The sequence below is a fragment of the Oncorhynchus mykiss genome, chromosome 30 (genome assembly GCF_057628025.1).
Source record: "Oncorhynchus mykiss isolate SJ-2025 chromosome 30, ASM5762802v1, whole genome shotgun sequence".
NCBI classification, from domain to species: Eukaryota; Metazoa; Chordata; class Actinopteri; order Salmoniformes; family Salmonidae; genus Oncorhynchus; species Oncorhynchus mykiss.
The window spans coordinates 32,617,224-32,641,333 of NC_143051.1; the positions used below are offsets into that span (position 1 = coordinate 32,617,224).

The following is a 24,110-nucleotide window of genomic DNA, read 5'->3' on the forward strand; positions in this document are numbered from 1 at the left end:
ATCCATGCAGTGACATAAATGTTTTGTCTTTCAGCTTGTCCTTCGGTGGCGATGAGTGGCAGTACCTTGCCAGGTTAGAGACTGGAGCATACTTACTTATTCATGTGTCCTGGCACACAGGGCACAGTCAAGACCTCTCTACTCTCATACCCGTTGACTAGTTATGACCCCAGTATAACTGTTATGCACAAAATCACTGTAAACTGGACAGGTACAGTACAGTTGACTCCTGCTAAGTGCACATCAGATTAGTGCAAACTCTGGACTTAAGACTACGTAAAATGGCCTCTTCCCGAGTGCACATGTAAGTCAGAATATCTTAATGATAAGAAGTAGAAGCTCAGAATTGAGAAGTCATGATGAAAACAGAGCCAGTCACAATGAAAAAACAGATTATTTTTACTTGTCAGTAGTACTGTGCATGGACATGTCTGCTTTTAAACCAACTCATGGTTGTTTATGTTGTGGCTGCAGGTTTCAGGATGATGGAGATGTTTGGCCTGGTGGAGGGTCTGTATGGACATGTATCAGGAGTGTCCATGGAGCCTGGCACCTTCAACAGCTTCCCCTGCTTCCGCCTGCACAACAACTCCCTCCTTGCCCAGCCCACTAAGTATGGACACTAGCATCTTAACTAAAAGGCATAACAGTACATTGCCTTCTATCAATCATGTAGAATTTAGTAGACACTCTTGTCCAAAGCGACAAAACGTCAGTGAGTACAATGAGCATGATACAGGTAAAGCTACTCTATGACAGCGGTAAGTATTGGCACCACTTACCCAATGATAACATTGAATCCTCTTTTCCTGACACTTGGCCTGAAAATGCTGTTATTACAATGAAGAGGTGGTGATAATGACAGACAGCTGGCCTCACCTGGTGTATTTCATCTCCTTCATCTGCAACAATCCCACATCACAGAAAACATAGTCATTTTGTGTCTCATTCTCAAATTATAATGCAGCAAATGTGGTACATATACAGTATGAAGAAACAATAGCTTCCTGCTCTTAGCCTCTTTTAAGAATTGAATGACACTATTGAAGGAATTGAATTGGCAAGTTGAAACAGCTTTTGAAATGGTGTTTGATAGCAGTTGAGCTCTGTAAAGGTGCTACAACAAAAGCCACTGTATGTTCAGACTAGAGCCTATTGTTCTGGGAACTTTCCACCCCAGGTTTATCCACCCCGAGGGTTTGCCCTCTGATTACACCATCACTATGCTGTTCCGCCTGCTGCCTGAAACGCCCAAGGAGCCCTTTGCATTGTGGGAGATCCTCAACAAGGACAACGAGCCCCTGGTGGGCGTCATCCTGGACAGTGAGTAGGATGCCGGGGGACGGGACTGGGTCTTAGCTGGGACCGTGTGTCAAGTTCCCATTGTTTGGTTGCTGTCATAAGATAGGCAAAGCAATGGACATTTTGCCAGGTGTCTTTGCTCATATATCAATTGTGAGCAGCAGAATGATTTGTGTGTAAATGAAATTTTTTATCAATGTGTAGTAGGCTACAGGTCTAGTAAACCTTCTATGCCTCCTCTATTTGAAACGAGAACATTCCTCACTATTTTCGAGTTTGTACTGAATATGTTATGAAACTGCAGAAAGTTAGGCTAACATTCTCTTTCCAACGCTAGACAGTGGCAAGACCCTCACCTTCTTCAACCATGACTACAAAGGACAGTTTCAGACTGTGACCTTCGAGGGACCTGAGATCAAGAAGCTCTTCTACGGCAGTTTCCACAAGGTCAAAGTTCAAAAACACTCTTTGTTATCTCACTTCCTCAGTGCAAGGCTGCTGCAACATAACCCTAACACCTCAGGGAATGTCCTGCTTCCTGGCTATAAGCCAGCTTGTTGAGTGATGTTAAGTCACTCTTGTCTGGCTTTCAGTGGAGCTTACAATACCTTTGCCCTGAGACATGTCTGTAGACTCCTATGTTATCAGGGCTAACAATACCTTAGGCCTGAGACAGGCCTGTAGACTCCTATGTTCTAACAATACCTTTGCCCACATCCATGGCCTGCTGCTTAAGTGAATGATGATATGCTTTTTCTCTTCACTGGCACAGTTATCTGATAGTGTATTCAAGTCACCCACTTGCCAATGTCATAATCATCCTCTTTCTATTGATGCCAAAACTTTGCTTGGCAACTTACATTATCATCCATGAGTGAGATGTAGCACCTGAAACAAACGCCTACCTTTTTTGATGCAGTTCTTAAGTCACTTATGTTTTGACTATTCAAATAGTTTCAACTTTTTTGCTGCACAATAATAATATAATATTCCATTTAGCAGGTGTTTTTATTCATGCATACAGGTGTCCCCAGTGGGAAATGAACCCACAACCGTTAGTGTTGCATGCACTGTGCTCTACCAACTGAGCCACACAGGACCACTAAACAATGTGTAGCTGTAGCATTAATATATAGTGTGGGTAGTACTGTGCCGTTTAATGTTCACAAGAAATGGCCTTCATATTTGACTTGCTATCTGTTGAAATAAAATACAATATTTTTAAAAATGCTAACCATGTGGAATGAAGCTGACACCCGAAATATTGCCAGGATAATGTATGCACATTTGAATCATAGCCACTTTCAAACAAGCTAAACAAACTAAACTATGCAGGGAGGAGGAAATTGATGTGACTGAAAGTGACTATGGCCTGGATTCATGTAAACCACTGTTGCCTTTTTCCTCAGCAAATTATCACCAACGATTACTGCAATTCTTTCCCCTGCCAATCCATAAGTATTCTCATGTGTCATCTTGTCAGCACTTCGCCCATCAGGCTTGGTGATAATGTGGTAACATATTAGATTACCTCTCAAGAAGACTTGACTAACGGCTAGATACTTCTCTGACTCCTTGCATTGCAGTAGGTGTTTTTTTAAGACGCCTAATTCAAATGATTCATCGGGAATCTGTTTTTGTCTAAAAAAAGAGGTAAATACAAAGGAAATGCTACAGTTCCATCCTTATCAGCGCTTTAACATAGTAATGCACCAATGTCAAACAAAGCTGAAAGTGCTGTTTCATAAAGACATACGTTCACAGTTGATAATCAGGTATGAATAGATATTTGCTAGAGGAATGTCTTGAAATTCCCCCATATATTTCCCCCACGAGACATCCCATTTCCAACGAAGCATACAGGAGAAACTCGATGTGTCAAAGGTAGAAAAACTTCTGAAATCCACCGACTTCAAAACCGACTCTTGTTTCGGGTGACTAGTGGAATGCTTGCGCAGAAATCTGTCCTTCTTTTACAGCCTGTGTCTCTTTGAAACTCTTTCTGTTTTCTGAAACCGTAACTCTTTAATGCTCCCCAGTGATTTATTGAGACACGCATATAAGATGTTTCAATCGCACTGCGTCTGTGTTCCAAACAGACCTGGGTTCAAATACTATTTCAAATAATTTAGGATCATTTATCTGTGTTTAGAATTGAGCTTGCCTGGCGCCATGTTACCAATATGAATAACCGCAAAAGTGTAAACCCTGCCAAATTGGCACTCCAGGCAGGCTTTGGCACATGCTCAAAGTATTTGAAAGATTTAAAATAGTATTTGTACCCAGGTCTGGTTCTTCATTTTCCCTGTAGCTGCACATGGCTATTAGCAAGACCAGCGCCAAGGCTGTCATTGACTGTAAGCTAGTAGGGGAGAAGGCCATCAACGCGGCGGGCAACATCACCACGGATGGCCTGGAGGTGCTGGGACGCATGGTGCGCTCCAGGGGGAAGAAGGACAGCTCTGCACCGGTAAGCTGTGACAGATAGATCAGAGAGGGTATACAAGAAGACATTTTGACATCGATGTAGAATTACTAGAATATACTGTAGTTCTAAGGACATCCCCATTCAATATCCATGTCAATATTCCGTAATTAGATTTCTATGCATTTTTAACCCCTTGATTCTTCTTATTTTATGTGCAGTCGGGCTGAATTCTAACATACACTATGGTGTTTAATGTCATGGAGTATTCAATAGAGTGGTGATAAACTACCTAGGTTATGAATTCTTATAACAGCATTAAGACAGAGAGTTTGAATAAAGTATAATCACATCAGCACGTCAAGATCTATTTTCCACTAAATATAAACAAGTCATAGAAACAACTGTACTTTTCATATCCAATCTCCCAGTTCCATAAATTGCCCAGATACCCTCATACAGGAATAGCAGTGAGATGTACTCTCTGATAGGCTTGATCATTTTCTTTATTTGACAAAAACTCTTCACACTTTTCTTTCAAATTGAACCCTTTCAGGACAGGAGAAAACAGAGCAATCTGTTTGGAGAGACCAATTATTGATAGATTCTTCCTCCTCAATAAGAGATGTGCAACAATTCTGTTAACAATGCGTAATACTGAATAATTATCATACTTTCTCTCCGGTCTTATTTAGGAGATTCACAGCTTGCTGCTAGTTCTATCAAGAGACAATTATTCAAGTAACAACATGTTTGTAGTGAATGTAAGAAAAGATGTGTGTGTTTGTTGCTCTTTTTGTCCTCAGTTCCAACTGCAGTCGTTTGACATCGTCTGCAGCACGTCCTGGGCCAGCCGAGACAAGTGCTGTGAGCTTCCTGGTTTGGTGAGTTCACGCCTCGCTACTGATCTCAACTACTGACTGACGTGGGATGACCTTAACCTTTGTTGTAATGTGTCGTAGGATGTTGTAGGATAGTGTCATAGATGTCATATTGTGTCATCTTGTTATTGTGTTATCATAAGGTCATTATCCTATTATTTGTTTTAGCATTAGCGTCATTATCATTATGCTTTGGTCATTATCATAATCATTAGGTCATTGTACTCTTGTGTTGCATGTATTGTCATACAGTCATGTTATGGTGGTATTTGTCTCATCTCTAAGAGGAAGGAGGAGGACTGTCCTGCCATGCCGAGGGCCTGCACCTGCAGCCAGGAAAGCAAAGGTCCCCCTGGCCCCACTGGACCCCCTGTGAGGACCCTCCTTCTCTCCTTAATCAGCATCATGTGTTACTTACAGCTGTTGTTGAGCTAGGATTTCATTCATTCATTGCATTCAGTGGCTGATGAACATAACACAGTGTGACATATGGGGATGGAGAGTACATACACCCGGTGTGTGATAGTGTGTTTAGGATGTGTTGATAGTGTGTGTCTTTAAGGTATGTGGTCCTTATCTTGATGGAGTGTGACAGAGGGTGTGTGGGTGTTTGTGTTATCAACAGGGAGGACCTGGGATCAGAGGAGGGAGAGGGGACCGTGGAGAACCAGGAGCTGTGGTACAGTGTATACACACACACACACACACACACTCATGTAAATAAAAACACAATGAAAGTCAATGCAGCTTGTAACAATTCCACAAGCACTCAGTGGGTAGGTGGGTGGGGGGACAGACACATACCCTCATTGATGGATACCAGACACATACCCTCTTGGATACCTCTCTTCCATAAAATATCCCTTGTGTACTGCTAAGCTGAAAACCCACTCTTTCTATAAATGCCCTTTGCAAAGTTCTAATCTTTTATTCATTTCCCACTCTCTCATGCTATTAGACTTGGATTGCAAGGGTCTTGAAAGTCCCAGAAAATTGTACCGGTGTTTGAATGGGGTGTTATTATAGCATGTAAAGGTCCTTGTAATGCAGCCGTCCTCGCAGTGCACCCATGCTGTCTTTCTACTCTCATGAATTTCATATTCATTGGAGATGCAACGTGCTCCCATGAAAGTCAATGACCTGCGACTGGTAGGCTCCTGACAAGACAGACAGAGAGCAGCCTCACGGGTCTCTGATTTGCAGTTAAATCACTGAGTTAGCCTAAAGCCCCCTCTCAGACACCCAGACCTAGGTCAGGTAATGTATAAAAGATGAAGACAGTTGTATGGAATAAAATATATACAATTTAGTGGATTCGGCTATTTCAGCCACATCCGTTACTGACAGGTGTATAGAATTATGTCTGAGTGTTGGAGTGTACCCCTGGCTATCCATAAATAATAATAATAATGCCGTCTAGTTTGCTTAATATAAGCAATTTGAAATGATTTATACTTTTACTGATACTTAAGTATATTTTAGCAATGACATTTACTTTTGATACTTAAGTATATTTAAAACCAAATACTTTTCGACTTTTACTCAAGTAGTATTTTACTGGGTGACTTTCACTTTTACTTGAGTCATTTTCTATTAAGTTATCTTTACTTTTCCTCAAGTATGATAATTGGGTACTTTTTCCACCACTGGTTAGGTTAGCCAATAGTGGCCAGATCATGTGGGTGCATGCGTTCTCCAAAGATGGAGAGGGACAGTTTATGGCTTGATCAGAGGAAGGTGGTCAGGGAGATTGGTTGATTAAAATGTTGTCTGGTGACGATCTTATCTTATTATTGGCCTATATGTAAATAAAAAATGTTTACAGTACTAGTGTTCAGTTAGATTTTACTTTGTAATTTGGTGTGTATTTCCTCTGTTCGTTCCAGTGATACTAGATTGTTGTAATAACTGTAGAAAGCAGGGAATTTAACTAGAACTATAGTAATCTAATCTACTTTATCAATGTGTTCTTCTGTCTCTGTGACAGGGACCGATAGGTCCAGTTGGGGACGCTGGTTCTCCTGGGCTGCAGGGGCCTCGTGGACCCCAGGGGCCCGGCGGACGTACCATCATGGGCCCTCCGGTAAGCCACACATACACATTAATTGAGACACACACCATCTAATACTGCACATATTAGAGGAGTCTAGTATCCCAACACAAATAACATACAGTAGCTACAGTACCTGATTTACCTAGGCATGCTATAAAGACTGCCTTTTAAAAGGTGTTGTAATACTCAAATGTTGATTCTTTCTTGCCCAAAGGATGTTGTTAAACGTAAGCCGTAAAGGAGGGAGGATGTATCGTAACCTAATAGACTGTAAACAGAACAGTCAAATATGAAGTACTGGGTTACACCTGCATTGGTATTAACAGATCAATGACTAATGAATGACAGGTAAAACATTAAAGGATACGCCCAGATGTCTTAACTTTACTAAGGCCATGTTTAAGCCAGCCTATGGTAAAGTATTTGATGGTATAACATACAGAAGTGCTATATTGAAGACATTATCTATTTGTTGTTAATTCAGGATTATTGTCATGATCGTGATAAGAGACAGACCAAGGTGCAGCGTGTGTTGAGTTCCACATCTTTATTATGGCAAAACTTCAAACAAAAACAATAAACCAACAACGAAACATGAAAGTAGTGGTGCCACATGCACATACACAAAACAATATCCCACAAACACAGGTGGGAAAAATGGCTACCTAAATATGATCCCCAATTAGAGGCAATGATTACCAGCTGCCTCTAATTGGGAACCATACAAAACACCAACATAGAAATAATGAACTAGAACACCCCCTAGTCACGCCCTGACCTACAACTCCTTAGAGAACCAAGGGCTGTCTATGGTCAGGGTATGACAATTATGGTGACAGGTAGGGGATAAGTAAAGGTACAGCTACTGGAAGAGTTTGGAAACAAATGTAGTTAGAAAGCACACTGTGACCATATAGTGACGACCCCAACTTATGAAATAGCCTCCAAATAAACTTGCTATTTGCTGTTGATATTTATTGTTGTTTTTTCCAACTTCAGGGTGGTCCAGGAGAAAGAGGTGAGAAGGGTGCAGCTGGCGCTCCAGGAATACAGGTAAAGACCACCATTCACTTCCTGCCCTTTCAGACACACTTTCCCTCATCACAAAATGGCATTCAGTCTTCAAATGACACCATTGCACCAAATGGAGATCTTTTGAATGGCATATTGAATATCTATCTCTGTAAGGGAACTGTTAATGGGAACATGTCATTCTGAATTCTGGTAAGAGAGTTGCTGCATAATTTGAGTGAAAGAGCTTCTGCTACCGTTTGGTTGATGTGATGTCAGTTTTATTTCAATGCATTAAAGGATTTGCACAGGTAATAAATAAGAGGAGAAGGAAGAAGTTGGTCTTAACCACTGATACAGGGTCAGATATCTTCCATCCTCCTAATGGTAAATTTGAGCATTGGCGGTTGGGTAATCTGATCCTAGATCTGTGGTTATGGGCAGCGCCTGCCTAGACCGTAACAAGACATCACAGCAGTTTTTACATAACAATAGCTATTTCCCCTCTGTTGTAATGACTCATGCCTAAGATGCAATACACTTTCATTGTAATCCATCTCTGAGCAAATTAAGATGGATCCTGTCAATAACTGTAGAGGTTGGGAGATGTATACTTTTGTTTGTAATAGGCTTTGAGCCATGCCATTGGCATTCAGTACTCGTTGTGTCTGAGTGAGGGAATTTGACTTTGACGGATGTGAAGGTCATACAAGAGACTGTGTATTACAAACAGCTCCAGCTTCACAACATTAATTATCTGTAATGAGTTAGGATAGTGGTCCAACCATCCGAGCCTGTCAATACAAATGTATTCATGCTGACACCCTTAACTGGCCTTTTTGTTTTCACCTTTTTGTTTTCTCTCTCTACGGTTGCAGGGCATTCCTGGATCTCCTGGGCCATCAGGTCGAGCGGGACAAACAGGAACAAGGGTAAGGTCTTGTCGGTCTGTTTACAGTGCATTCGGAAAGTATTCAGACCTCTTCCCTTTTTTCCACATTTTGTTATTATTTACATACATTTTCAGACCTTTTGTTATGAGACTCGAAATTGAGCTCAGGTGCATCCTGTTTCCATTGATCATTCTTGAGATGTTTCTACAACTTGATTGGAGTCCACCTGTGGTAGATTTAATTGATTGGACGTATAAGGTCCAACAGTTGACAGTGCATGTCAGAGCAAAAACTAAGTCATGAGTCAAAGGAATTGTCCGTAGAGCTCTGAGACAGGATTGTGTTGAGGCACAGATCTGGGGAAAGCTATATAAAAAATATCTGCAGCATTGAAGGTCCCCAAGAACACAGTGGCCTCCATCATTCTTAAAGAGAATAAGTTTGGAACCACCAAGACTATTCCTATAGCTGGCCGTCCGGCCAAACTGAGCAATCGGAGAGAAGGGCCTTGGTCAGGAAGGTGGCCAAGAACCCAATGGTCACTCTGACAGAGCTCTAGAGTTCCTCTGTGGAGGTGAGATAACCTTTCAGAAGGACAACCATCTCTACAGCACTCCACTAATCAGGCCTTTATGGTAAAGTGGCCAGACGGAAGCCACTCCTCAGTAAAAGGCTCATGACAGCCCGCTTGGAGTTTGCCAAAAGCCACCTAAATCTCTAGTTTGATGAAACCAAGGTTGAACTCTTTAGCCTGAATGCCAAGCATCACGTCTGGAGGAAACCTGGCACCATCCCTTCGGTGAAGCATGGTGGTGGTAGCATCATTCTGTGGGGATGTTTTTCAGCAGCAGAGACTGAGAGACTAGTCAGGATCGAGGGAAAGATAAACGGGCAAAGTACAGAGAGATCCTTGATAACCTGCTCCAGGGCATTCAGGACCCCAGACTGGGGCAAAGGTTTACCTTCCAACAGGACAACAAGCCTAAGCACACAGCCATGTCCATGCTTGGCTTTGGGACAAGTCTCTGAATGCCCTTGAGTGGTTCAGCCATAGCCCGGACTTGAACCCGATCTAACATCTCTAGAAAGACCTGAAAATAGCTGTGCAGCGACGCTCCCCATCCAACCTGACAGAGCTTGAGAGGATCTATAGAGAAGAATGGGAGAAACTCACCAAATACAGGTGTCAAGCTTGTAGCGTCATACCCAAGAAGACTCAAGGCTGTAATAACTGGCAAAAGTGCTTCAACGAAGTACCGAGTAAAGGGTCTGAATACTTATGTAAATGTGATATTTCAGTTTCATATTTTTCATACATTTGCAAAAATGTATAAAAAACTGTTTTTACTTTGTCATGATAGGGTATTGTGTGAAGATTGACGAAGGGAAAAAAACTTGAATCCATTTTAGAATAAGACCGTAACGTAACAAAATGTGGATAAAGTCAAAGGGTTTGAATACTTTCTGAAAGCATTGTAATCAAAAGGAATAGATTTATGTGAATATGAAGTTGTGGTATATGAGCTGCCATAATAGCACAGTCTCATAGGCATTAATATGTACTTGTAACACCTTTCCACAGGGACTTCCTGGTAAAGATGGACCCCAGGGGCGAACAGGACCTCCAGGGACTATAGTGAGTATTATTGTTTGTGGATTTAGCATCAGGAACTGATGAATTAATTTGATTTAATGTCAATGAATTGTAAAATTAAATCTGCAATTTATAATACTTTCTTGTCAAAGGTACTGTCCCTGTAGGTTAATTGTTTGTGCCCCTTGGCGAATGTGACTGTTTTCTTCTTTGCTTCTTGGCCAAATGTTTTGTAGTACCTCAAGTTACCACTGGAAAAACTGAAGTTACACATTGTACGTTTGAGTGATTGCTCAATCAGTGAGATGACAATTTGTTTGTTTGTGTTTCACCCACAGGGCACTCCAGGAGCTCCTGGGTCACCAGGGTCAAGTGGACCTCCAGGGTCACTGGGAAACCAGGGACCTCCTGTGAGTTATCTGAACCTCTATGTCCATTACTACTACTGAAGCAGAGCTGACCCACTAGCTGAGGAAATACCCAGCAAGCGGAACTGATTGAAATTGCATCATTACAACAAGATACGTCAGTATGATGTCATTTCAATCAGCTTTGCTCGCTTTGTGTAGGATTAGGGAGGGAGGTCTTGGGAGACAGCAAAGCCACATAGTATGTAAATATATTGTACATAGTCCTACAGTACAGTGTATCTATCATAATTAGACCCAGAGTTTTTCCTGACTGCATGACTTGACCAACGAAAGTTACACACTCTAGCGAACACAAGGCATTATTCTAGGGCAGGTCACATGGTCAGGAATATACCATATTTCTATGTGTATGTGTAAGGATCTGGGAGAAAGGGTAACAGTTCAGTGGGGATATTCAGAGACAGGGAAAATTATTTAAGGAACTACACAGTGAAGTTAAAACCTGTTTTCCCTTTGTCATAATGGGGTATTGTGGGTAGATTGAGGAGGAAAACACAATTTAATCAATTTTAGAATAAGGCTGTAACATTAAAAAAATAGGTGGAAAAAGTCAAGGGGTCTGAATACTTTACAAATGCACTGTATATTAAGTCACCATAATCAATTTCAGAAAGAAAAGTGGCTTGAACAAGCATCTTTCTAGCCTCAAATGGGAAGCAAGCCTTGTTACGAGAATAAAATCAAAACATTTTCAGTTAAACTTCCTCACAAGATTATCTACATGAATTTTTTAGGACAGCTTATCGTCCAACCAAAGACCAAGAGCCAGAGAAGGTTAGCAGTTATTGCATAGTAGTGCCTCTATGTAATAACTGGTACTGCATAGTTATTATATGACCTTGGCAGAGAAATGGTTATGCCAGGGTTCAAATAATGACCTTAGCAAAAAGGAAAAAGATGACAGCAATTGACAACTCAAACAATTTGTACAGTTTTACTTCATTATTTTCTGTCCATTGTCATTCTACCTCTTGTTCTGTTGCAGGGTCCCGCCGGAAACAAAGGAGAGAAGGGAGAAAGAGTAAGTCATAGATAACAAACATATTGCTTTGGCAGCAGTGGCAACCACCCATTCATGCCAAAACAGCATTTATTAAATTTAATTGAGATATCTTATGATACTTACCTTGTTCTGTATAATATAATTATGTGGCGTAAGTACTGTTCTTAACATCAATTTTCAAAACAAGTAACGCCCTCCTTTCAAGTAATTACTGCTCCTCAGCTTGGGGTTATAGGGGTTCTCTGACAGTCTGACAGTAAACAAGTTTTCTGAAGAGAAATATCACACGTTGTACTGCAACCAGAACCCATTTTGCATACCTTATAAGCTAAAGCTTTAGAGCCGTGTTACTCTGCTGTAGAAAAAGGATTTCTACTTCACAGCAGTTATATTTTAAAGAGCTATTGTTCTAGTGTTCAAATCAAATTTACTTACATAGCCCTTACATCAGTTGATATCTCAAAGTGCTGTACAGAAACCCAGCCTAAAACCCCAAACAGCAAGCAGTGCAGGTGTAGAAGCACGGTGGCTCGGAAAAACTCCCTAGAAAGGCCAAAACCTAGGAAGAAACCTAGAGAGGAACCAGGCTATGAGGGGTGGCCAGTCCTCTTCTGGCTGTGCCGGGTGGAGATTATAACAACATGGCCAAGATGTTCAAATATTCATAAATGACCAGCATGGTCAAATAATAATAATCACAGTAGTTGTCGAGGGTGCAGCAAGTCAGCACCTCAGGAGTAAATGTCAGTTGGCTTTTCATAGCCAATCATTAGGAGTATCTCTACCGCTTCTGCTGTCTCTAGAGAGTTGAAAACAGCAGGTCTGGGACAGGTAGCACGTCCGGTGAACAGGTCAGGGTTCCATAGCCGCAGGCAGAACAGTTGAAACTGGAGCAGCAGCACGGCCAGGTGGACTGGGGACAACAAGGAGTCATCATGCCAGGTAGTCCTGAGGCATGGTCCTAGGGCTCAGGTCCTCCTCCTCCGAGAGAGAGAATTAGAGAGAGCATACTTATATTCACACAGGACACCAGATAAGACAGGAGAAGTACTCCAGATATAACAAACTGACCCTAGCCCCCCGACACATAAACTACTGCAGCATAAATACTGGAGGCTGAGACAGGAGGGGTCAGGAGACACTGTGGCCCCATCCGATGATACCCCCGGACAGGGCCAAACAGGAAGTATATAACCCCACCCACTTTGCCAAAGCACAGCCCCCACACCCCTAGAGGGATATCTTCAACCACCAACTTACCATCCTGAGACATGGCCGAGTATGGCCCACAAAGATCTCCGCCATGGAACAACCAAAGGGGGGCGCCAACCCAGACAGGGAGATCACGTCAGTGACTCAACCCACTCAAGTGACGCACCTCTCCTAGGGACGGCATGAAAGAGCACCAGTAAGCCAGTGACTCAGCCCCTGTAATAGGGTTAGAGGCAGAGAATCCCAGTGGAGAGAGGGGAACCGGCCAGGCAGAGACAGCAAGGGCGGTTTGTTTTAAGTACTTTACGGATTGGTGTCGCCCGTAACAGCATTGAATGGCTAATAAGATTTTTAGACAAGGCTCAAAAGGCCACATCTAGGCTTGGCCACAACAGCTATGTTTTCAAATTAAAAGAGTTGATGTCAAATTCATGGCTGGCAGGCTTTCTAGTAATGGTGGAGGATATTTTACCTGTGGGTACGATAAAACCGTGTAGCCGTGGACTTGGTGTCACCATGTGTTTTTTCCTCTCCAGGGTGACCTGCAATCCCAGGCATCGGTCCAAGCAATCGCCCGCCAGGTCTGTGAGCAACTGATACAGAGTGAGTCATTTTTTTTATCCTCCATCTGGCTCTCTTCCTGTGTGTGTGTGGATGTGTGATTGCATAGGTCTTGTGTCTTTGAGTGTAAGTGTATTTTGTGGAAGGGGTATACAGTACATGAAAATGTGAGTGTTGTCTATGAAAGTGTAAGTGTATTTTGCCATTGTCATCCGTTCATGATTCACTGACCTCTGTCTGACGTCCGTCCCACAGGTCACATGGCTCGCTACAGCTCCATCCTTAACCACATCCCGAGCGCACCCGTCTCCGTCCGCACCGTTCCAGGTCCCCCAGGAGAGCCCGGGCGGCAGGGCGGCCCAGGACCACAGGGAGAGCAGGGGCCCCCGGGCAGACCAGGGTTCCCCGGGTCCAATGGAGAAAATGGACAAGCAGGAGCCAGAGGTACTGTATAGAGAAGACTCCGATTTAACTTAAGATTTCAAGTGAAGATATAGTCATGTAACTTATGCCATAAGCTTGTGGGATACGATATTACAGTAAATGATACTGCCAGGTAACGTATTAAAACATAATTTATCAGGTTTCAGGTATGACCCAGATGCAGACAGTGTCGAAGAAACAAAAATGTATTTCTAGTACAGGGGCAGGCAAACGAAAGGTCAAAGGCAGGCAGATGTCAGTAATCCAGAGAAGGTACAAAAGGTCCAGAACGGCAGGCAGTCTCAGGGTCAGGGCACGCAGGGGTCAATAATCCAGGGAATTGGGCCAAGGTATAGAACGGCAGGCAGGGTCAGGGCAGGCAGGGGTCAATAATCCAGTGAGGCAGGGCCTCCCGAGTGGCACATTGGTATATGGCACTGCACAGCAGCGCTAGCAGTGCCACTAGAGATCCTGGTTCAAGTCCAGGCTCTGACGCAGCTCTAGCGACTCCTGTGGCGGGCCAGGCGCAATGCACACTGATACAGTTGCCAGGTGTTTCTTCCTACACATTGGTGCGGCTGGCTCACGGGTTAAGCAGGAATTGTGTCAAGAAGCAGTGCGGCTCAATTGGGTTGTGTTTGGGAGGACGCACTGCTCTCGACCTTCACCTCTCCTGAGTCCATATGGGCGTTGCAGCAATGAGACAAGACTGTAACTGCCAATTAGAAACCACGAAAAAGAGAACATGTTTTTTGAAATAACAAAAAACATTTCTCCAGTGAGGTGGGGTAAGGTATAGAATGGCAGGCAGGGTCAGGGCAAGCAGAATGGTCAAAACTGGGAAGGACTAGAAAACAGGAGCAAGCACAGACAGGAGCAGGGGAACAAACGCTGGTAGGTTTCATGAAACAAAATTAACTGGCAACAAACAAACAGAGAACACAGGTATAAATACACAGGGGATAATGGGGAAGATGGGTGACACCTGGAGGGGGTAGAGACAAGCACAAAGACAGGTGAAACAGATAAGGGTGTGACACATTAATATAATCAGAATACAATTATTACACAGGTAGATCTACAATATTGTTCATGCCACTTTTAGTGCTGATGGTGATATAATACGGAAAGGAGATAAGCATGCCCACTTCTCTGCATTTTGTCAAAGTGTGTGTCCCGTTGATCTCTGTCTGTCCAGGTTTGTCAGGAGAGAAGGGTGACAAGGGAAGCCCAGGCGCAGGAGTCCAGGGTCCCAGAGGCCCTGTCGGGCCCCCAGGTAACCAGAACCGCTGATAAACCCCCACCCCCCCCCCCCCCCCCCAAAAAAAACTGCACAGTTCCAACTTCAATTTTCCTCCAGGGACTTCCTTTGCTACCGAGCCTCTGCAGAGGAAATCAACATCTGTTGAGCAGGTGGATTAGAAAATAGGAAGTCATCCGATCTGTTTTTGATTAAGCACTCCCGTCTTGATTCAAGGGTAAAATATGGAATGGAGAGGGTAGCTTGAGTTTTATTTAATTTACTTTGGTTGTTATTCATTAAGCTGCCCTTACTGGTTTAATGAAACCTTATTAGAGGGCATAGCTATTGACTCCTGTATTGATTGTGGTCTAGCTGATACAGTGTGTTGATTGAAATCCTGAAGCAGTTGCCAGGTTGGGCCACAGGAGAGAACTCTGAGAGAACACTTCAGGAATCTGGCATGCGGGAGATGAGTACCCCCAAGGATATTTGAAAAAGGATATTCATAGCATTTCCTGATGGAGACAGCTCAGTAATAATAGCATTTTGGGTCTGATGAAAAGACACAAAAGCTTATGCTTATTGGTACTGACCACTGGGTAATGGTAAATGTGTGGAAGTCTGGCCAATCAGTGGCCTAATCATGGATTATGTTTCAAAGCACACTTCTAGATTTAAAGGGATAGTTCACCCAAATTATAAAATTATTTATTGGTTCCCTAACCCTGTAAGCAGATGGATAAGATATGACAGCAATCCATACTTTGGTTTAATTTCTCTGGCACTGCTTCCACATGCTAATGTTTTATCATTTGCGGCACAAATCGCATTCAAGTCATGGGACTGATATTAGCATTTTTCGCACATTATCTTCAAAACATCTATAAATTACTTTGTTGAGCTTTATAATACATTTTAGATACTTTCGTATTATTTGGACATGATGCTAATATCGGTCCCGTGACTTGTTTGGGATTTGCGCCACAAATGGGTAAGGAAACCCATGTGTAATTTGGGTGAACTACCCCTTTAACTTGGTGAATTCTACCTCTATATGCAGTGTTCTTAGTCACAATGAAGACAATAATAATGTCACAATGAAGACAATAATAATAATAATTCACATGATGATTTCACTTCGGAATGTAGCTCAAAGTTAAAACCTTCAATGTTAATTGAAAATGTATTTGTTGTAATAAAACACACTTCCTCCCTTTCTCCGCCTTCTCCTCACCACTCCTTATCTCTCCTCCAGGACCAACGGGTCAGGGCCGGACAGGAAGCCAGGGTCCATCTGGTCGGCCAGGGAACCCTGGAACCCCTGGGCGGCCGGGTATCCCTGGACCAGTGGGGTCGGCTGGACCTCCTGGATACTGTGACCAGAACTCCTGTGTGGGCTACAACGTAGGAGGTAATTATGACCATTCTTCATCCCCTACCACTGTAAACACACCAAAACACAACAAGGCAACATAAAATGATATAAAATACAAAGTCCAATACATTAGATCTAATTGTTTTTGCCATATATAGAGAATTCCATTGTCATTCCCATCATGTTGTTGGGTAGATAACACTTACCTGGGGATACACTCTCTGAGAATGCTTTAAAAACCCTAAAGTCTTGAGTAAGGCTGAGGGTTTGTAATCAGAGAATATGTCAAAGGGTTCGGACTGAATCTGGCCTTTTTTTATGTCTTTATATCTGATGTATTGTATCATACCCTGTCAATCAATCACTAACGAATTTAATCCATCAGAAGCTCTTTGACAGGGAGACCTGAGCAAAGAGCTCTCATTGGGTTAAATCCGCCAGAGGGTTGACCCGAATCACACCTTTATCCACACTCACTGTATTTCAAGGTGAAGCTAAGACAACATGACTAGGGTTGAATGGCGGGAACCCGGTTACCTCCCAAAATCACTCCCTTTTCCCGGGATAAATAACTGTGAGAATACTGTAAATTATTATAAATTATTTGTCTGAACAGCATGGCGTGAAATGGAACTGTTAAAGGATATGCAATGTCTAAATCTGGCCTCTACAGCCTCTGCATGATGAATTAACGCTCAGGGTGGGGACAGACATCCCATCTCTGTATGGAGCGCAATTCACAGTGCATGTAGACCTACTGTATCATCTCATCATGGTCACTTTTTTTTGTGAGACAGGTTTAGCCTATGCTACAGTAATATAAAGACTGAATGCGCCTCTAATTTACCCATATCCATCTGACTTTCGGTGTCACCTTGTTTTGTAATTGTAAAGATTTGTATTTATTATTTGCAGCTGCAGGGAAAAAAAGCATATCACTCGAATATCTTTGCTTTAAATCAGAACACGTGCAAGCAGTCTCTCGCAGTCTTTCTCTCTCTCCATCAATTCCATTCAAATTGCATACAAAATAGATAATCCTCTTCTATATTTGATATATAGCCCTATATACAGTATATGTTCTAGCCTACCTCTTTCAGGTAATAAATCCAATGCAGTATTAGCCTTATATTTAGCTAATTAGTGATGGGTTATGTATAATAAGCTTCTAACTTAATGCCTCTGTCTCTTGCGCAGTATGCAAGCACCTGTGCTCCGCAGACCTCTCCTTAATAAACGCTCCTTAGCTCTTGGAGTCCCATGCAGGAAAAGCTAGACTAAATAGCTTGCTGGACATAACTTTTTTAGCATTTCTTATACCAATAGACTATTCGAAGAGGGGCGCAAGCTCTTTTTTGCTGAATGATAAATACCTCCAGCCGATAGAACTCACGGGTAGTTTGAAAGAAGAGCGAATGTGCAATGGTGGTAGGCTATAGCAGTTATTTCGCCTTCTGCATCTAATTCTAGTCCTATATTATTCAAGGATAACATTAGAATGAGGAAGATTATGACCACGAAACGTTTTCCATTTAACTGTTGAAAGCGAGGAAGGAATAAAGCAAAAATAGAGTGAGAAAGAGTATGTTGGCTAATAACATTAGGGGAAATATTATGAAAGATATATCAAATCAAATGTTATGTGTCACATGCACATACAACAAGTGTAGACCTTATCGTGAAATGCTTACTTACAAGCCCTTAACCAACAATGCAGTTCAAGAAAAAGAGTTAAGATAATATTTACTAAATAAATAAAATTACTAATTAAATAAAAAGTAACACAATAAAATAACAATAACAAGGCTATATACAAGGGGTACCGGTACCGAGACAATGTGCGCCAGGGGTACAGGTTAGTTGAGGTAATTTGTACATGTAGGTAAGGGTAAAGTGACTGCAGAGGTAATAAACAGCAGAGGTAATAAACAGCAGTGTAAAAACAAAGGGGGGGGTCAATGTAAATAGTCCGGCTGGCCATTTGATTAATTGTTCATCAGTCTTATGGCTTGGGGTAGAAGCTGTTAAGGAACCTTTAGGTCCAAGACTTGGCGGTCTAGTACCGCTTGCTGTGCTGTAGCAGAGACAACACTCTATGACTTGGGTGACTGGAGTCTTTGACCATTTTTTGGGCCTTCCTCTGACGCTATATATGCGTCAACCTACTAATTATACAAATGTATGTTTTATTTATTTATTCTTGACTGCATTGTTGGTTAAGGGCTTGTAAGTAAGCATTTCACTGTAAGGTCTACTACACCTGTTGTATTTGGCGCATGTGACAAATTCTTCATATGTTATTTGTCACATGCGCCAAATACAACAGGTGTAGTAGACCTTACAGTGAAATGCTTACTTACAAGCCCTTTATATTTCAAAATTAAAATCAAATTTGCTAGCGTATACTTGTAACTTTTTAGGCCTCATGTTTCGCACCAGAATTGCATGTTCTCTTCTGCTTTACCATGGTTTGAACGATTTGTGTAATTCAGTATATTGCAATACAATACACACTCAAAAAGATTAGCCTACTGGAGCTAGTTAAATTTATTTCCCCAAGAGAGCATAGCCTATAGCTAGGTACAACTATGGGCTTTTATATTTTTCTGCCGTGCATAATGTGCAGTAGTCTACTGTATATCATAGCCGGATATTGCCGGGGTAGGCTGTCATTGTAAATAAGAATTTGTTCTTAATTGACTTGCCTAGTTAAATAAAGGTTAAATAAAATATATCAGTGCATTTGGAAAGAATTCAGACCCCTTGACTGTTTTTGTTACGTTACAGTCTTATTCTAAAATGGATTAAATAGTTTTTTTCCCCTCATAAATCTACACACAATACCCCAATATGACGAAGCAAAAATCATTTATTTTATTTTTTTTGCAAAAAGATTATTAAGTATCACATTTACATAAGTATTCAGACACTTTACTCAGAACTTTGTTGAAGCACCTTTGGCAGCCTCAAGTCTTCTTGGGTATGACGCTATAAGGTTGGCACTGGGAAACCTAGTCAGTTGTGTTATTTGGGGAGTTTCTTCCATTCTTCTTCGCAGAGCCTCTCAAGCTTTTTCAGGTTGAATAGGGAGCATCTATTTTCAGGTCTCTCCAGAGATGTTTGATTGGGTTCAAGTCTGTGCTTTGGCTGGGCGACTCAAGGTCTTTCAGGGACTTGGCTGTGTGCTTAGGCTTGTTGTCCTGTTGGAAGGTGAACCTTCACTCCAGACTGAGGTCCTGAGCACTCTGGAGCAGGTTTTCATCAATGATCTCTCTGTACTTTGCTCCGTTCAGCTTTCTCTCGATCCTGACTAGTATTCCAGCCCAAGCCGCTGAAAAACATCCCCACAGCATGATGCTGCCACCACCATGCTTCACCGAAGGGATGGTGCCAGGTTTCCTACAGACATGATGCTTGGCATTCAGGCCAAAAAGTTCAATCTTGGTTTCATCAGACCAGAGAATCTTACTTCTTATGGTCTGAGAGACCTTTAGATGCCTTTTGGCAAACTTCAAGCCAAAATATATGACTGAATATAAATAGTGTAGTTATTCCCTCCGCAAGACAATCAACAAGCGAAATGCAAGTACAGGGACAAGGTAGAGTCGCAATTCAACGGCTCAGACACGAGACATATGTGGCATATGTCTACAGGAAATCAGGGACTACAAAAAGAGAACCTGCCACGTCACGAACACCGATGTCACACTTCCAGAAAAACTAAACACCTTCTTTGCCTGCTTTGAGGATAATATAGTGCCACCGTTGCGGCTCCCCGAACAAAGAGCAGGCCAAAATATCCCTCTCAGCACTGCCTGGACTGCGCCAAAATGCAAACTCATTTCTTTTGAGTTATGTTATAATATAATTATTTTTAGGATAATACAGTGCCAAGGACTACGCCTCCCCCTCTCCTCTGTGGCTGATGTGAGTAAAATATTTAAACGTGTTAACACTCGCAAGGCTGCTGGCCTAGACGGCATCCCTAGTCGCGTCCTCAGAGCATGGGCAGCTCCCTATCCCAGTCTGTTGTCCCCACATGCTTCAAGATGGCTACCATTGTTCCGGTACTGAAGAAGGCAAAGATAACTGACCTAAATTACTACTGCCCTGTAGCACTCACTACTGTCATCATGAAGTGCTTTGAGAGACTAGTCAAGGATCATATCACCTCCACCTTACCGGCCACCCTAGACCTACCTCAGTTTGCATACCGCCAGGTCCAGAGATGACGCAATTGCCATCACACTGCCCTATCCCATCTGGACCAAAGGAATACCTATGTAAGAATGCTGTTCATTGACCTCAGCTCAGCATTCAACACCATAGTACCCTTCAAGGTGATCATCAAGCTGGAGGCCCTGGGTCTCAACCTCGCCCTGTGCAATTGGGTCCTGGACTTTCTGACGGCCCGCCCCCAGGCCTCCAACTCAATCATCAAATTTGCAGACAACACAACTGTAGTGGGCTTGATTGCCAACAACGACAAGACAGCCTACAGGGAGGAGGTGAGGGCATTCGGAGTGCGGTGTCAGGAAAACAACATCTCACTCAACGTCAACAAACCAAAGGAGATGATCGTGGACTTCAGGAAACAGCAGAGGGAGCACCCCCCTATCCACATTGAAGGGGCAGCAGTGCAGAAGGTGGAACGTTTTAAGTTCCTCAGCATACACATCACAGACCAACTGAAATGGTCTACCCACACAGACAGTGTAGTGAATAAGGCTCAACAGCACCTCTTCAACCTCAGGAGGCTGAAGAAATTTGGCTTGTCACCCAAAACCCTGACAAACTTTTACAGATGCACAATCGAGAGCATCCTGTCGGGCTGTATCACAGCCTGGTACGACAACTGCACAACCCTCAACCTCAAGGCTCTCCAGAGGGTGGTACGGTCTGCACAACGCATCACTGGGGGCAAACTACCTGCCCTCCATGACACCTACAGCACCCGATGTCACAGGAAGGCCAACGACATCAACCACCTGAGCCACTACCTGTTCACACCGCTACCATCCAGAAGGCGAGGGCAGTACAGGTGCATCAAAGCTGGGACCCTGAAAAACAGCTTCTATCTTAAGGCCATCAGACTGCTAAACAGCAATCACTAACTCAGAGAGGTTGCTGTCTACATGGAGACCAAATCACTGGCCACTTTAATAAATGGATCGCTAGTCACTTTATACAATGCCACTCTAAATAATGACACATTAATCATGTTTATATATTTTACATTACTCTTATCACATGTACAGTTGAAGTCGGAAGTGTACATGCACTTAGGTTGTAGTCATTAAAACTCGTTTTTCAGACACTCCACAAATTTCTTGTTAACAAACTATAGTTTTGGCAAGTCGGTTAGGACATCTACTTTGTGCATGACACAAGTCATTTTTCCAACAATTGTTTACAAACAGATTATTTCACTTATAACTAACTGTATCACAATTCCAGTGGGTCAGAAGTTTACATACACTAAGTTGACTGTGCCTTTAAACAGCTTGGAAAATTATAGGCTAATTGACAACATTTGAAGGTGTACCTGTGGATGTATTTCAAGGCCTACCTTTAAACTCAGTGCTTCTTTGCTTGGGAAAATCAAAAGAAATCAGCCAAAACCTTAGAAAAAAATTGTAGACCTCCACAAGTCTGGTTCATCCTTGGGAGCAATTTCCAAAAGCTTGAAGGTACCACGCTTATCTGTACAAGCAATAGTATGCAAGTATAAACACCATGGCACTACGCAGCCGTCATACCGCTCAGGAAGGAAACACATTCTGTCTCCTAGAGATGAACGTACTTTGGTGCGAAAAGTGCAATCCCAGAACAGCAGCAAAGGACCTTGTGAAGATGCTGGAGGAAACAGGTGCAAAAGTATCTATATCCACAGTAAAACGAGTCCTATATCGACATAACCTGAAAGGCCGCTCACCTCCTTGCAAAACAGCTCGAGCTCAGTGAGGTTGGATGGAGAGCATTTGTGAACAGCAGTTTTCAGTTCTTTCCACAGATTCTTGATTGGATTCAGGTCTGGACTTTGACTTGGCCATTCTAACACCTGGATATGTTTATTATTGAACCATTCCATTGTAGATTTTGCTTTATGTTTTGGATCATTGTCTTGTTGGAAGACAAATCTCCGTCCCAGTCTCAGGTCTTTTGCAGACGCCATCAGGTTTTCTTCCAGAATGGTCCTGTATTTGTCTCCATCCATCTTCCCATCAATTTGAACCATCTTCCCTGTCCCTGCTGAAGAAAAGCAGGCCCAAACCATGATGCTGCCACCACCATGTTTGACAGTGGGTATGGTGTGTTCAGGGTGATGTTGCTTTTACGCCAAACATAACGTTTTGCATTGTTGCCAAAAAGTTCAATTTTGGTTTCATCTGACCAGAGCACCTTCTTCCACATGTTTGGTGTGTCTCCCAGGTGGCTTGTGGCAAACTTTAAACGACACTTTTTATGGATATCTTTAAGAAATGGCTTTCTTCTTGCCACTCTTCCATAAAGGCCAGATTTGTGCAATATACGACTGATTGTTGTCCTATGGACAGAGTCTCCCACCTCAGCTGTAGATCTCTGCAGTTCATCCAGAGTGATCATGGGCCTCTTGGCTGCATCTCTGATCAGTCTTCTCCTTGTATGAGCTGAAAGTTTAGAGGGACGGCCAGGTCTTGGTAGATTTGCAGTGGTCTGATACTCCTTCCATTTCAATATTATCGCTTGCACAGTGCTCCTTGGGATGTTTAAAGCTTGGGAAATCTTTTTGTATCCAAATCCGGCTTTAAACTTCTTCACAACAGTATCTCGGACCTGCCTGGTGTGTTCCTTGTTCTTCATGATGCTCTCTGCGCTTTTAACGGACCTCTGAGACTATCACAGTGCAGGTGCATTTATACGGAGACTTGATTACACACAGGTGGAGTGTATTTATCATCATTAGTCATTTAGGTCAACATTGGATCATTCAGAGATCCTCACTGAACTTCTGGAGAGAGTTTGCTGCACTGAAAGTAAAGGGGCTGAATAATTTTGCACGCCCAATTTTTCAGTTTTTGATTTGTTAAAAAAGTTTGAAATATCCAATAAATGTCGTTCCACTTCATGATTGTGTCCCACTTGTTGTTGATTCTTCACAAAAAAATACAGTTTTATATCTTTATGTTTGAAGCCTGAAATGTGGCAAAAGTTCGCAAAGTTCAAGGGGGCCGAATACTTTCGCAAGGCACTGTATATGCTTTATAATGCTTTAGAATGACACTTAAGGTTTTGGTGGGAAATTCCGGGTTACCCAGGAGAAAATTGATTTATTCTCGCGATTGAACATTTGTAAAATACCGGGAAAATATTAAACCCTAAACATGACCTATCTTGAAAAGAAAGTTCTCAGAATCATCTACTCTATTGTAGTACTAACTTACCAGTTTACCCAAATTTAATTTGGATGCCCATACAGAGATATATTTAAGTAATTGCCATTTATTATCTGATTTACTTTATACTTAATAGACTTCGAATTCAAATCAATTGAGACTCACTTGATTAACCTCAGGACTGAACCTCATTAAAATAAATGAGTGGATGTCCTTTATTCTCTGTTTTTGACAGCTCAGGAAAAATGTTTGCCCATTCTATTATCTGATGGTTTTACAGTAAGATGTCTTTGAGCATATGGTTTATTTATGAATCCAATAGTTCCT

The 24,110-nt window shown here is 42.3% G+C and overlaps 1 protein-coding gene across 7 annotated transcripts in view; it reads left to right on the forward strand.

Annotated features, from left to right (window-relative positions):
• Positions 1-24,110, forward strand: part of LOC110489432 (collagen alpha-1(XIV) chain) — a 97,212-nt gene that overhangs the window by 68,578 nt on the left and 4,524 nt on the right. For all 7 annotated transcript variants that reach the window (XM_036970753.2, XM_036970755.2, XM_090228435.1 and 4 more), the window contains 18 exons: positions 35-73; positions 475-613; positions 1,181-1,323; positions 1,640-1,749; positions 3,614-3,772; positions 4,534-4,611; positions 4,894-4,980; positions 5,234-5,287; positions 6,596-6,691; positions 7,661-7,714; positions 8,551-8,604; positions 10,148-10,201; positions 10,498-10,569; positions 11,576-11,611; positions 13,342-13,408; positions 13,622-13,810; positions 14,988-15,065; positions 16,288-16,443. In XM_036970753.2, coding sequence (XP_036826648.2) covers positions 35-73; positions 475-613; positions 1,181-1,323; positions 1,640-1,749; positions 3,614-3,772; positions 4,534-4,611; positions 4,894-4,980; positions 5,234-5,287; positions 6,596-6,691; positions 7,661-7,714; positions 8,551-8,604; positions 10,148-10,201; positions 10,498-10,569; positions 11,576-11,611; positions 13,342-13,408; positions 13,622-13,810; positions 14,988-15,065; positions 16,288-16,443 — 1,665 coding nt within the window. The remainder of the gene's footprint in view (positions 1-34; positions 74-474; positions 614-1,180; positions 1,324-1,639; positions 1,750-3,613; positions 3,773-4,533; positions 4,612-4,893; positions 4,981-5,233; positions 5,288-6,595; positions 6,692-7,660; positions 7,715-8,550; positions 8,605-10,147; positions 10,202-10,497; positions 10,570-11,575; positions 11,612-13,341; positions 13,409-13,621; positions 13,811-14,987; positions 15,066-16,287; positions 16,444-24,110) is intronic.